This window comes from Mustelus asterias, chromosome 28, assembly GCF_964213995.1.
Source record: "Mustelus asterias chromosome 28, sMusAst1.hap1.1, whole genome shotgun sequence".
In the NCBI taxonomy this organism is placed as follows: Eukaryota; Metazoa; Chordata; class Chondrichthyes; order Carcharhiniformes; family Triakidae; genus Mustelus; species Mustelus asterias.
In genome coordinates, this window is record NC_135828.1 from 6,534,564 (window position 1) to 6,547,582 (window position 13,019).

At 49.6% G+C, this 13,019-nt stretch overlaps 1 protein-coding gene across 1 annotated transcript in view; it reads right to left on the reverse strand.

Annotated features, from left to right (window-relative positions):
• LOC144480118 (protein transport protein Sec24B-like) overlaps window positions 1-13,019 on the reverse strand; it is a 48,513-nt gene that overhangs the window by 25,770 nt on the left and 9,724 nt on the right. The window contains exons 5-9 of the mRNA XM_078199265.1: window positions 9,438-9,540; window positions 6,523-6,649; window positions 5,089-5,198; window positions 1,859-1,971; window positions 820-938 (exon numbers count right to left, since the gene is read on the reverse strand). Coding sequence (XP_078055391.1) covers window positions 820-938; window positions 1,859-1,971; window positions 5,089-5,198; window positions 6,523-6,649; window positions 9,438-9,540 — 572 coding nt within the window. The remainder of the gene's footprint in view (window positions 1-819; window positions 939-1,858; window positions 1,972-5,088; window positions 5,199-6,522; window positions 6,650-9,437; window positions 9,541-13,019) is intronic.

A 13,019-nucleotide genomic window follows, 5' to 3' on the forward strand; every position in this document is an offset into this window, starting at 1 on the left:
ATAGAATCGCTACAGTGCAGAAGGAGGCCATTCAGCCCATCGAGTCTGCACCAGCTCTCTGACAGAATATTTTACCCAGCCCTCTCCCCATAACCCCATGTATTTACCTCATTAATCCCCCTAATCTACACATTTTGGGACACTAAGGGGCAATTTAACGTGGCCAATCCATCTAACCCGCACATCTTTGGAGTGTGGGAGGAAACCGGAGCACCCGGAGGAAACCCACGCAGACACGGGGAGAATGTGCAAACTCCACATAGACAGTGACCCGAGGCCGGAGTTGAATCTGGGTCGCTGGCGCTGTGAGGCAGCAGTGCTGACCACTGTGCCACCCTCTGAGGTGCCATCCACCGGATCAGGCATTAGACTGAGTGGCCTGAAATTTATCTTCCACTCTCCTGGCTCTCTGTTGATCACCATATCGAATCACTTGCCTTTGCACCTCTTCTATTGATGTTTAATCTTCGTAGTCTATCCGTCCATCCAAAGATATGCGGGCTAGGCGGATTGGCCATGTCAAATTGCCCCTTAGTGTCAGGGGGACTAGCTGGGGTGAATGCATGGGGTTATGGGGATAGGGCCTGGGTGGGATTGTGGTTGGTGCAGACTCGATGGGCCAAATGGCCTCCTCCTGCACTGTAGGGATTCTATATTTCCGATTCAATTAAGCCAGTCACACGTCCCACAAGCCTGTTTCCCAGAATGTGACAACATGGCAGTGAGGTTGCATTAAAAAAAAATTAAGATTCTGATTTCCCTGACAGCATTAATGCAATGGAACAAATTTGGTTCGAGCCCCACTCGATAACGACTTACCATCAACATCAGCCACAACCATCATGCGGGGTCGCGACAGGCTGCTGTGCAAGTGGTAGAAGTTCACTGTGCTGTCGAATGTAATGAACCCAATGCGGGTCCGTGAATCCCCTGGCAACCTAGGTAACAGAGACAGGAGAACAGTGTTGGACGTGCAATTGCTCCCCACTGAAGGAACTGCAGCTGTTTTCCTGTGATAACCTGCTCCGTGTGCAGTGGGACTGACCGCTCGAGGGGGAGAGATCCGGGATCCGAACTCGCGTGAGAGGGGGCAAGCACAGGATGAGGAAAAGGTCTACTCAATCCGTCATGCAATTCCTTTCATTGCCCATCAACGCATAGACTCTATTCTGCCTATAAAATCAAGTTAGGAAGCTGTGGGTTTTGAGCACCAGCCAATATTAACCCTGGGCCACACTGCTGTCCTGCGCTGATTTTGAATTTTCCAGATATTTCTTCCACAGGTTTTTAATCCGTTCTCCTGCCTCTCCAGCAGAGACCCTATTGCACCGGATTGAATGCGGAATGTCTGTTCTGTGACACCCTCCCCCACCCCCCCCCACAAAACATCACGGTTGTGGGGTCAGGCTGAATGAACGAAGAGGGTCTTCGCTGGCCACCACTGTTTGTCCCCGGGTGCATGACCCAACCTCAGCCTCCAGTGCAGCCAAGTGCAACTTTGTCTGAGGTGCTGTCCATCAGGTCCCACATTAGACTGAGGCCTGATAGAATGGCTCGTGTGATGCTAACGACCCCCTGGCAGTGTTCCGGGGAGCTCCCTGCTGTCCTCACCAAAATGCTTCACCTGCAAATGCAGTGGCAGCCATTCTGTGCACAGCAAGATCCAATATTCCACAACGTTAAGGTCTTTGGGGCTGTTTTGCTGTATGGAGAACGTTGACCAAGAACCCCCACAACCTTCTGACTGAAGAGATCTGATACTTCACACCGAAAACATCTCAACATGAACACGGATTGAGGGCCGAATGTTGATTCCATTTAGAAAGTGGATCAGGCAGACAGGTACCCAGTGCCTCACCTGTCTATGTTTTCCAGCAGGATTTTGCAGACAAGCCCCAGGTAACCAGTCTCCACCGCGTTGTAACTAACGTCAAACACAAACAGGTATGTTACAGGCCGAGGGCGCCCAGCCTGAGCAAGGACAGAGATAACAGAGCACAATCAGTGAAATCAATCCCCCTTCCCCCGGTCAGTCAGAGAGATGCACAAAGTGTGTCAGAGTAATCAGTGCTTTATGAATGGGCAGAAGGGAGGTGTTAGCCAGTGTAAGTGGGGCAAGTTCTTCACCTCAGCTGTCCACTCACAGAAGGGCGTGAAGTACAGGCGTATTTATAGAGAAGGATTGACACAGGTGATCCACACATTGACAGAGGGTGTATTGTACAATGAGGGAAAGCATACCGGGCAGAAAAATTCTGCGCAGTGGGATAGGGTGTAGCTGGTACAGGTGATTTATACAGTGGGATAGGATGTTGTGGTACAGGTGATTTGTACAGTGGGGCGGGGTATTGTGGTACAGGTGATTTGTACAGTGGGATAGGGTGTTGTAGTACAGGTGGTTTGTACAGTGGGATAGGGTGTTGTAGTACAGGTGGTTTGTACAGTGGGATAGGTGTAGCTGGTACAGGTGATTTATACAGTGGGATAGGATGTTGTGGTACAGGTGATTTGTACAGTGGGATAGGGTGTTGTAGTACAGGTGGTTTGTACAGTGGGATAGGTGTAGCTGGTACAGGTGATTTATACAGTGGGATAGGATGTTGTGGTACAGGTGATTTGTACAGTGGGATAGGGTGTTGTAGTACAGGTGGTTTGTACAGTGGGATAGGTGTAGCTGGTACAGGTGATTTATACAGTGGGATAGGATGTTGTGGTACAGGTGATTTATACAGTGGGATAGGATGTTGTGGTACAGGTGATTTGTACAGTGGGATAGGGTGTTGTAGTACAGGTGGTTTGTACAGTGGGATAGGGTGTTGTAGTACAGGTGGTTTGTACAGTGGGATAGGGTGTTGTAGTACAGGTGGTTTGTACAGTGGGATAGGATGTTGTAGTACAGGTGGTTTGTACAGTGGGATAGGGTGTTGTAGTACAGGTGGTTTGTACAGTGGGATAGGTGTAGCTGGTACAGGTGATTTGTACAGTGGGATAGAACACGAGTAAGGATTCTAAAAATGCAGCAACAGTTTTGTGGGGGGGCTCCCGAAGGATCGGAGATTTTTGTTTTTGGAAGTCTGGGCAAGATAAAGGGACTTTGGCAGAAAATTCCAGGGTTGGCACGGATGGGGTGGGGGGGTGCTACTTTGGGTGGTGAGGAGTGATGCCTAAATGTCTTCTGCCAATAGGATAGCAGGAACTGGGGAGTCTCTGGAAGAGTGGAGAGTAAAGGCAGCAGACGAGGCTGTGATGGTAAAAAAGAGGGCGAGGAAGCGACAGTAGCTGGTACAGGTGATTTGTACAGTGGGATAGGGTGTAGCTGGTACAGGTGATTTGTACAGTGGGATAGGGTGTAGCTGGTACAGGTGATTTGTACAGTGGGATAGGGTGTAGCTGGTACAGGTGATTTGTACAGTGGGATAGGGTGTAGTTGGTACAGGTGATTTGTACAGTGGGATAGGGTGTAGCTGGTACAGGTGATTTGTACAGTGGGATAGGGTGTAGCTGGTACAGGTGATTTGTACAGTGGGATAGGGTGTAGCTGGTACAGGTGATTTGTACAGTGGGATAGGGTGTAGCTGGTACAGGTGATTTGTACAGTGGGATAGGGTGTAGCTGGTACAGGTGATTTGTACAGTGGGATAGGGTGTAGTTGGTACAGGTGATTTGTACAGTGGGATAGGGTGTAGCTGGTACAGGTGATTTGTACAGTGGGATAGGGTGCAGCTGGTACAGGTGATTTGTACAGTGGGATAGGGTGCAGCTGGTACAGGTGATTTGTACAGTGGGATAGGGTGCAGCTGGTACAGGTGATTTGTACAGTGGGATAGGGTGTAGCTGGTACAGGTGATTTGTACAGTGGGATAGGGTGCAGCTGGTACAGGTGATTTGTACAGTGGGATAGGGTGCAGCTGGTACAGGTGATTTGTACAGTGGGATAGGGTGCAGCTGGTACAGGTGATTTGTACAGTGGGATAGGGTGTAGCTGGTACAGGTGATTTGTACAGTGGGATAGGGTGCAGCTGGTACAGGTGATTTGTACAGTGGGATAGGGTGCAGCTGGTACAGGTGATTTGTACAGTGGGATAGGGTGCAGCTGGTACAGGTGATTTGTACAGTGGGATAGGGTGTAGCTGGTACAGGTGATTTGTACAGTGGGATAGGGTGCAGCTGGTACAGGTGATTTGTACAGTGGGATAGGGTGCAGCTGGTACAGGTGATTTGTACAGTGGGATAGGGTGCAGCTGGTACAGGTGATTTGTACAGTGGGATAGGGTGTAGCTGGTACAGGTGATTTGTACAGTGGGATAGGGTGCAGCTGGTACAGGTGATTTGTACAGTGGGATAGGGTGTAGCTGGTACAAGTGATTTATACAGTGGGATAGAGTTGAATTGAACTCGGGTCCCTGGCGCTGTGCGGCAGCAGTGCTAACCACGGATAAATGCAAGTCTGTCTTTGTCTAGATGGGCGGCATGGTAGCACAGTGGTTAGCACTGTTGCCTCACAGCTCCAAGGACCTGGGTTCAATTCCCGGCTTGGGTCACTGTCTGTGCGGGTTAGATGGATTGGCCATGCTAAATTGCCCCTTAGTGTCAGGGAGATTAGCAGGGTAAATACTTGGGGTTATGAGGATAGGGCCTGGGTGGGATTGTAGTTGGTGTCAGCAGTGCCGAGTAGTGAACAATCTGCCCGTTTTCCGATTGGCTGTAGGAAGGCAGGACACCATAACGATGCATGTGTCACGTGACCAATAGGGTGGGGCATAGAGAGGCAGGAAGTCACATGATGACACCTCCATGTTGGTACAGGTGATTTGTACAGTGGGACAGGCTGTAGCTGGTACAGGTGATTTGTACAGTGGGATAGGGTGTTGTAGTACAGGTGATTTGTACAGTGGGATAGGGTGTTGTAGTACAGGTGATTTGTACAGTGGGACGGGGTGTGGATGGTACAAGTGATTTATACAGTGGGACGGGGTGTGGATGGTACAAGTGATTTATACAGTGGGACGGGGTGTTGTAGTACAGGTGATTTGTACAGTGGGATGGGGTGTAGCTGGTGCGTGTGTTCTGCGGTGAATCAGCTTGTACCTGATATTCCAGAGGGACCATGAACTCCAGGGCTGCGTGCTGCAGTTCTGGCCGACTGCGTGGGTTACAGTAACAGCCCGTCATGGGATCATAGAGGAAATTCCCAGGAACTGGAAGAAGAAAGAATCAGAAATGATCTCCAACACATCAGGCCTCCTGTCACATCCTCTCCTTCAGCACGTCCTGTTCACCTTTCACCCCAATCCTGACCACCTCCACCAGCCACCCAGTGTATTGATTTTAAACCTTTGTGTTTGGCTACTGTCGCTTCCTCGCCCTCTTTTTTACTATCACAGCCTCATCTGCTGCCTTTACTCTCCACTCTTCCAGAGACTCCCCAATTCCTGCTATCCTATTGGCAGAAGACATTTAGGAATCACTCCTCACCAACCTATACAGCACCCCCCCAACCGTGCCAACCCTGGAATTTTCTGCCAAAGTCCCTTTATCTTGCCCAGACTTCCAAAAACAAAAATCTCCGATCCTTCGGGAACCCCCCCTCAAAACTGTTGCTGCATTTTTAGAATCCTTACTCGTGTTCTGCTGCTTGGTTTTGATGAACAACTTTTAATTACTTTGGGACACTAGCCAAGTTGGGCTGCCAAGCAAGCTGGCCGTTCTTCTCTAGTTGACATTGAACTTCCTGATTGCTGTTGGGGTTGCACCCTACCGGGTTAAGTGGAGAACATTTAACCAACTGAAACTGGGCTGCCGCCATGCATCACCTCCTAATGGCACTTCCCACTGACTAGTTGGCCTTACGGAGGGCATGGAGACAGGTATCCAATTTTCCTCAACATTGCCACGGACAGGGAGAAGGGGTGGAGACCTCATTGACTGGACCTCAACACCGGTCACATTCCCCTGAGATCTCTAGTTACTGAGCTTATGGAAAATTGGGAGAGTGTTATTCACCAAACCAGGCCTGACATCTGGAGAAACAACAGGAAAACTTACAATTCCCATCAGTCAATAAACCTGTGTGATTATCTCAATTACCCAATAATTATCCTACATCCTCTATAATGTGGAGACGCTGGCATGTACTGGGGTGGGGCACAGTAAGAAGTCTCATAACACCAGGTTCCAAATCGCATATGGACAACCTTCAAATCAGGAGCATAGGAGACAATTTGGATAATTCTGGCCTAATTCTGCTCTGATAGATTATGGTCTTATAAAACTATCCATTGACTCTGCTGTGCTCTGTATATTGAGGCAACTATCAGATGCCACGTTCGAATTGTAGTTTCAACCCACTTGGGTTTTCTCCCAGTGCCTCGTGATGACATCTGAAGTCTTTGATCCAACCACATACTCCCAAGATATCCATTATTTACCAGTCAAACTTCAACATCAATCTCAACTTTGGTGTGTAGCTACTGCTGGCTCCCAGAGCAGGATCAAGTCAATGGCGCCTGCAAGTGCTCCTACCGTCATTCAGCGAGAAGCAAGTGTTGCATTTCCAGTGATGCTGGTCGATGAAGGTAATGAAGGGGTTGATGTAGGTCTGACATGATGTACAGCGAGGGGGCACATCAGTGATCAGCAGTGGAGGCTCCTGGAAAACCAGCAGGGGACATGTTAACAACATTGCACCATTTATTCCCAATAACCTGGCCTTATCACAAATAACATGGCCTCATTACCATGGCCAATCCCCCTAATCTACACATCTTCGGACACTAAGGGACAATTTAGTACGGCCAATCCCCCTAACCTACACATCTTCGGACATTATGAGACAATTTACCATGGCCAATTCCTCTAACCTAGACATCTTTGGACACTAAGAGACAATTTAGTATGGACAATCCACCTAACCTACACATCTTTGGACACTAAGGGACAATTTAGTATGGCCAATCCCCCTAACCTACACATCTTCGGACATTATGAGACAATTTACCATGGCCAATCCCTCTAACCTAGACATCTTTGGACACTAAGAGACAATTTAGTATGGACAATCCACCTAACCTACACATCTTCGGACACTAAGGGACAATTTAGTACGGACAATCCACCTAACCTACACATCTTCGGACATTGAGGGACAATTTACCATGGCCAATCCCCCAACCTACACATCTTTGGACACTAAGGGACAACTTAGTATGGACAATCCATCTAACCTACACACCTTTGGAGTCTGGGAGGAAACCGGAGCACCCGGAGGAAACCCACGCAGATATAGAGAGAATGTGCAAACTCCATACAGACAATCACCCGAGGCCGGAATTGAACTCGGGTCCCTGGCGCTGTGAGGCAGCAGCACTAACCACGGATAAATGCAAGTCTGACTTTGTCGAGATGGGCGGCATGGTAGCACAGTGGTTAGCACTGTTGCCTCACAGCTCCAAGGACCTGGGTTCAATTCCCGGCTTGGGTCACTGTCTGTGCGGGTTAGATGGATTGGCCATGCTAAATTGCCCCTTAGTGTCAGGGAGATTAGCAGGGTAAATATCATAGAAATCATAGAAACCCTACAGTGCAGAAGGAGGCCATTCGGCCCATCGAGTCTGCACCGACCACAATCCCACCCAGGCCCTATCCCCACATATTTACTTGCTAATCCCTCTAACCTACGCATCTCAGGACTCTAAGGGGCAATTTTTAACCTGGCCAATCAACCTAACCCGCACATCTTTGGACTGTGGGAGGAAACCGGAGCACCCGGAGGAAACCCACGCAGACACGAGGAGAATGTGCAAACTCCATACAGACAGTGACCCGAGCCGGGAATCGAACCCGGGACCCTGGAGCTGTGAAGCAGCAGTGCTAACCACTGTGCTACCCCCTACGTGGGGTTATGAGGATAGGGCCTGGGTGGGATTGCTGTTGGTGTCAGCAGTGCCGAGTAGTGAAGAATCTGCCCGTTTTCCGATTGGCTGTAGGAAGGCAGGACACCATAGCGATGCATGTGTCACGTGACCAATAGGGTGGGGCATAGAGAGGCAGGAAGTCACATGATGACACCTCCATGTCTAACCAGAAGTGGCAACCCTAGTGTAGCTGCACCAGCCTGGTATTTTGGAAGGTGGATTGGCAGAGATGCAGGATAATCCATCAGAAATGATTAATTATTTACAGTGGAACAATGAATTCTGGTGGCTCAGGGGGTAGCAGCTCTGCCTGTGATCCAGAAGTTAAACAGTAAAACCTGGGAAATTACTGGCACCAGTAAAACTTGTCCAAAATAGTACACCTGAAGATGGAACTCCAGGTTTTTACTGGCCTTTGATTTTTGGGCTCAGGACCAGTTGGCCGTGGCCCAGCCAGGCAGGTTGATAATTAACCTGCTAACCCTTCCACTGTGCCAAGAGCAGGTTGGTAAGAGTGGGAGAGATTCCTGGTCAGCCACACTTGACACAGTGTGGTGCCTCTCAAGCTATTACCACCCCTCTCTCTCTCTCTATCTCTAAATGGTCCCTTGCAAACTATGTCTAACTACAGACAGGCAGAGCAATGGCAAATCAAGATTGCGCGGAAATCCAAGGAAGCTGAAAGTTGGTGTACAGTGTACTGGTCAGTATTTATTAGAATCCCTACAGTGCAGAAGGAGATCATTTGGCCCATCGAGTCTGCACCGACTCTTCGAAGGAGCATCTGACCCCAGGCCCTATCCCCCGAGACAAACAGCAAAACACAATTATTGCAGCATTATAGAATCCTACAGTGCAGAAAGAGGCCATTCGGCCCATCAAGTCTGCACCGACAACAATCCCACCCAGGCCCTATCCCCGTAACCAAACATATTTTCCTTGCTACTCCCTCCAACCTACCCATCCCGGGACACTAAGGGGCAATTTAGCATGACCAATGCATGTAACCCACACATCTTTGGACTGTGCGAGGAAACCGGAGCTCCCGGAGGCGACCCACGCAGACACGGGGAGAACGTGCAGACTCCGCACAGACAGTGACCCAAGCCGGGAATCGAAACCGGGTCCCTGGCGTTGTGAGGCAGCAGTGCTAACCACTGTGCCACCATGACGTCCCAGTAGAGTGGAAAGTTCTGGTTACCTAATCATCAGAAGGATGTTATCATTTTTGTGAAGGGACAGATGTGGGAGTAATGTAGATGAGCGCATATATCAGGAAGCTTACAACATGCGAACAGGTGTGGACCTTTCAGCTTGTTCTGCCATTTGATTAGATTATGGTTGATCTGCACCACAGCCCGGTCTCTTTATTCCATTCCCTTTGATCTCCTTACTGAACAAAAATCTATGACCCTGTCTTGAAACTGTCAACTGATCCAGAAATGAAGGCACGGTAAACGGTTAAGGACCTTCACAGCCTCGGTGGGGGGGGGGGAAATGCTCATCCCATTCCAGTCGACTTACCCTGGAATCCTTGAAGGGTTGGAAGATAAGTCCAAGAGGAAGTTTCACCTGTTTCAGCAGTGCCTGAGTCTGTGGAATATTCACCAGTGTACACTGGAACATACTAGAGAGGCAAACAGCAAAACGCAGCATCATTGCACTGTGATTTCTGCACACAGAAAATACCTCACTGAGCACTGTGGCCCCTCACCCATCCACCTCCCCGCACCCCCCAAATACCCCCCTCCCCCCCCACCACCCTGCCCCACCAGTCTTCAATGCTCATGCCTATCTGTGAAGTGGAGATGGCCAGCGTTGGACTAGAGTGGGGCACAGTAAGAAGTCTCACAACACCAGGTTAAAGTCCAATGGGTTTATTTGGAATCACGAGCTTTCGGAGCGCTGCCCCTTCATCAGGCGAGACTCACCTGAGGAAGGAGCAGCGCTCCGAAAGCTCGTGATTCCAAATAAACCCGTTGGACTTTAACCTGGTGTTGTGAGACTTCTTACCATGTCTATCTGAAGCACGCACACCAACTGGGAATTGGATAAGTTGTCTAAGTAGGATCGATCATATACAGTATTCCAATGCCCAAAAGCCACAGACTTACATTCTGCAGCAGATAAGACTAGGAATCTGGCACTGGCAGGAACTGTGCCCATCATTCCCTCCCCTCCCTCATTCAAATACAATGGGGTCAACTGCAATATATCCCAACTCTCTCATTTATATATAGATGCAATACAGAGAGAGTGATTTGCACCTTATCACATCTCTCAGAAACATTCCAAGGTTTTTCACAGGCAACGAGTTACTCACTGCTGTTCTGTGACTCTGGGGCCGGAACCTTCCATCTTGGAGTCTAAGTTTGGTGGTGGGCGTCAAAGTGGGAGTGATTTCTGCTCGGGATGGGGAGAGGGGGGGGGAGTGGGGGAAGGGTGGGGGGGGGGGGGTTGGCGGCTGACCATGCACGACCTTGCACTGTCCAGCTAATTAAGAATGCATCTCTGAGAAGCTGGCTGACTGAGGTGGGCAGCAAGGAAGTCGTGATCCCCGTTGTTACCTCATGGGTTCGAAGGTCAGGGTGCCGTATTTAAAGGGCATCCGGACAGGCCGCACTATCCCTCTCCGCCTTTGCCCAGTCGCTCCCCCTTCCTTGATCACCCTCCCCTTCCGTGATCACCCTCCATCCGGCCACCGGCAAGCATGGGCTAGAACTTACAGACTCGCCCCAAAGAGGACGATGCAAATCAGCATTAATCAAGCTCACAGGTGCACATCACATACGTGCAGTCATAAAACTGAATATTCTCATTTCTGACTGACCGGGAATTTCATTTGGGGTGAGAGCTTAAATCCAGCGAGGAAGCCTTTTAATGAGCATGCATGACATTCTAACACAAGCAAAAGGGCTTCCCGACATTTCTTGTCTGGAAGCGCGACCCACCTTTAATCTGCCTTTAAAGTCCCAAGACCGTAATTGCTAAAGTTCGTCCCACTGTCAGGAAACTGATTGCTGGCCTTGTGCCAAATTAAAGGGCAGCACGGTGGCACAGTGGTTAGCACTGCTGCCTCACAGCGCCAGGGACCCGGGTTCGATTCCTGGCCTTGGGTCAGTGTGTGTGTGTGGAGTCTGCACATTCTCCCCGTGTCTGCGTGGGTTTCCTCCGGGTGCTCCGGTTTCCTCCCACAGTCCAAAAGACGTGCTGGTTAGGATGCATTGGCCCGTGCTAAATTCTCCCTCGCTGTACCCGAACAGGCGCCAGAGTGTGGCCACAAGGGGATTTTCACAGTTACTTCATTGCAGTGTTAATGTAAACCTACTTGTGATTAATAAATAAACTTTAAAAGTGGCCTCACCCACCAAGCTTCCCGCTACTGACAGGGCTGGAAAATCGTGCTCTATCCGTAGCTGGGAAGCAGGCAAGAGCCAGAATTCTCCGGCCATTCACGCCCCACCGTTGCTGCCGGAGAGGACAGAGAATTTGGCGCTCAGCCAACTCTCCATTCACTGCAGCAGGACAGGGGAAATCCCGCTGGAATGGACGGCCGGAGAATCTCGCCAGTGATTTCAGCCCAATACACTTTTAATTCAGGGCACACTGTGTAAAAGATATGGGGGGAGTTTCTTCGCTTCTGTTCATGTGGTTGATGCTGTGAATTGGGTGTGTCCATTAACCCCCAGCAGCAAGGTTTATACTAGCAAATATCACAAGGCATCACAACATGAGTGGCCAACTATTTAACAGTCTATTATCTTGGGCGCACCAAGCGCAAGATCAGAAAGCCACCTGATAAATGGCCTGTGCTTTGAAGGAACCCATCAGCCAGGGGGATGAGGGTATCATAGAATCCTACAGTGCAGAAGGAGGCCATTCGATCCATCGAGTCTGCACCCACCCCAATCCCACCCAGGTCTTATCCCCATAACCCTATGCATTTACCCTAGCTAGTCCCCCTGGCACGAAGGGGCAATTTAGCATGGTGAATCCACCTAACCCGCACATCTTTGGATTGTGGGAGGAAACTGGAGCACCCGGAGGAAACCCATGCAGACATGGGGAGAATGTGCAAACTCCGCACAGACACTGACCCGAGGTCGGAATTGACCCGGGTCTCTGGCGCTGTGAGGCAGCAGTGCTGACCACTGTGCCGCCGTGACAACCTGCGCCGTCCGGGTAGGAAGGAACATAACACATAAGGACCCGCCTTGGGGAAAGGGTTTGTCCCATAATTGTCCCATGCACTCAGTCTTTTTCCTGGTGTTGGGGAATGGAGAATTAGAGGGCAGAGGTTTAAGTTAAGAGGGGAAGGAATTAATAGGAACCTTAGGAGCAACTTTATTTACACAGAGGGCGGTGCGTGTGTGGAATGAGCTGTCAGAGGAAGTGGTTGAGGCAGGGACATTGACAACATTTAAAAGGCATTTGGACAGATACATGGATAGGAAAGGCTTCGAGGGATATGGGCCAAACGCAGGCAAATGGGATTAGCTTAGATGAGCATTCTGGTCAGCATGAACCAGTTTGGGCCGCAAGGCTAGTCTACATGCTGTAGATTCTATGATTCTATGATATCTGCCTGCACTGCATGACGTTTACCAGGATTCACCCTCCATCCTTGCAGATGGACACAGTGCACACATTTCCCAAGTGAGAAACTCTCTCCATCTGTCCTGTTAGCTAAAAGCCCTCAAACCTGGTAGAAATGAACTAGCCTCAATCAGGGACTTGGCATCAATGCACGGGGGAAGCAAAACTGGACACGGTGTTGTAGATGTGGCCAGGCTACAGTTGAGGTGTTAAACCATCTCCCTGTTTGCCCTGGTGTTGTTGAAACTCTTACTGTGCCCTCAGAAGAGCAGGGAAGTTCTAACTCCGATTCCTGGCCAATATTTATCTCTTGACAATGGTCAATAAACTTAGACGGTCCAGTCATTAACCCATTGCTGTTTGTGGGACCTCAATGCACACAAACTGGTGACTAAACGTCCGACATTATAAAAATAACCACACTCCAAAACAAAAAATGTACTTGGCTGTGAAGCATTTTGCGATGTCCTGAGGTTGTGAAAGATGCTAGATAGATGCAAGTCTGTCTTT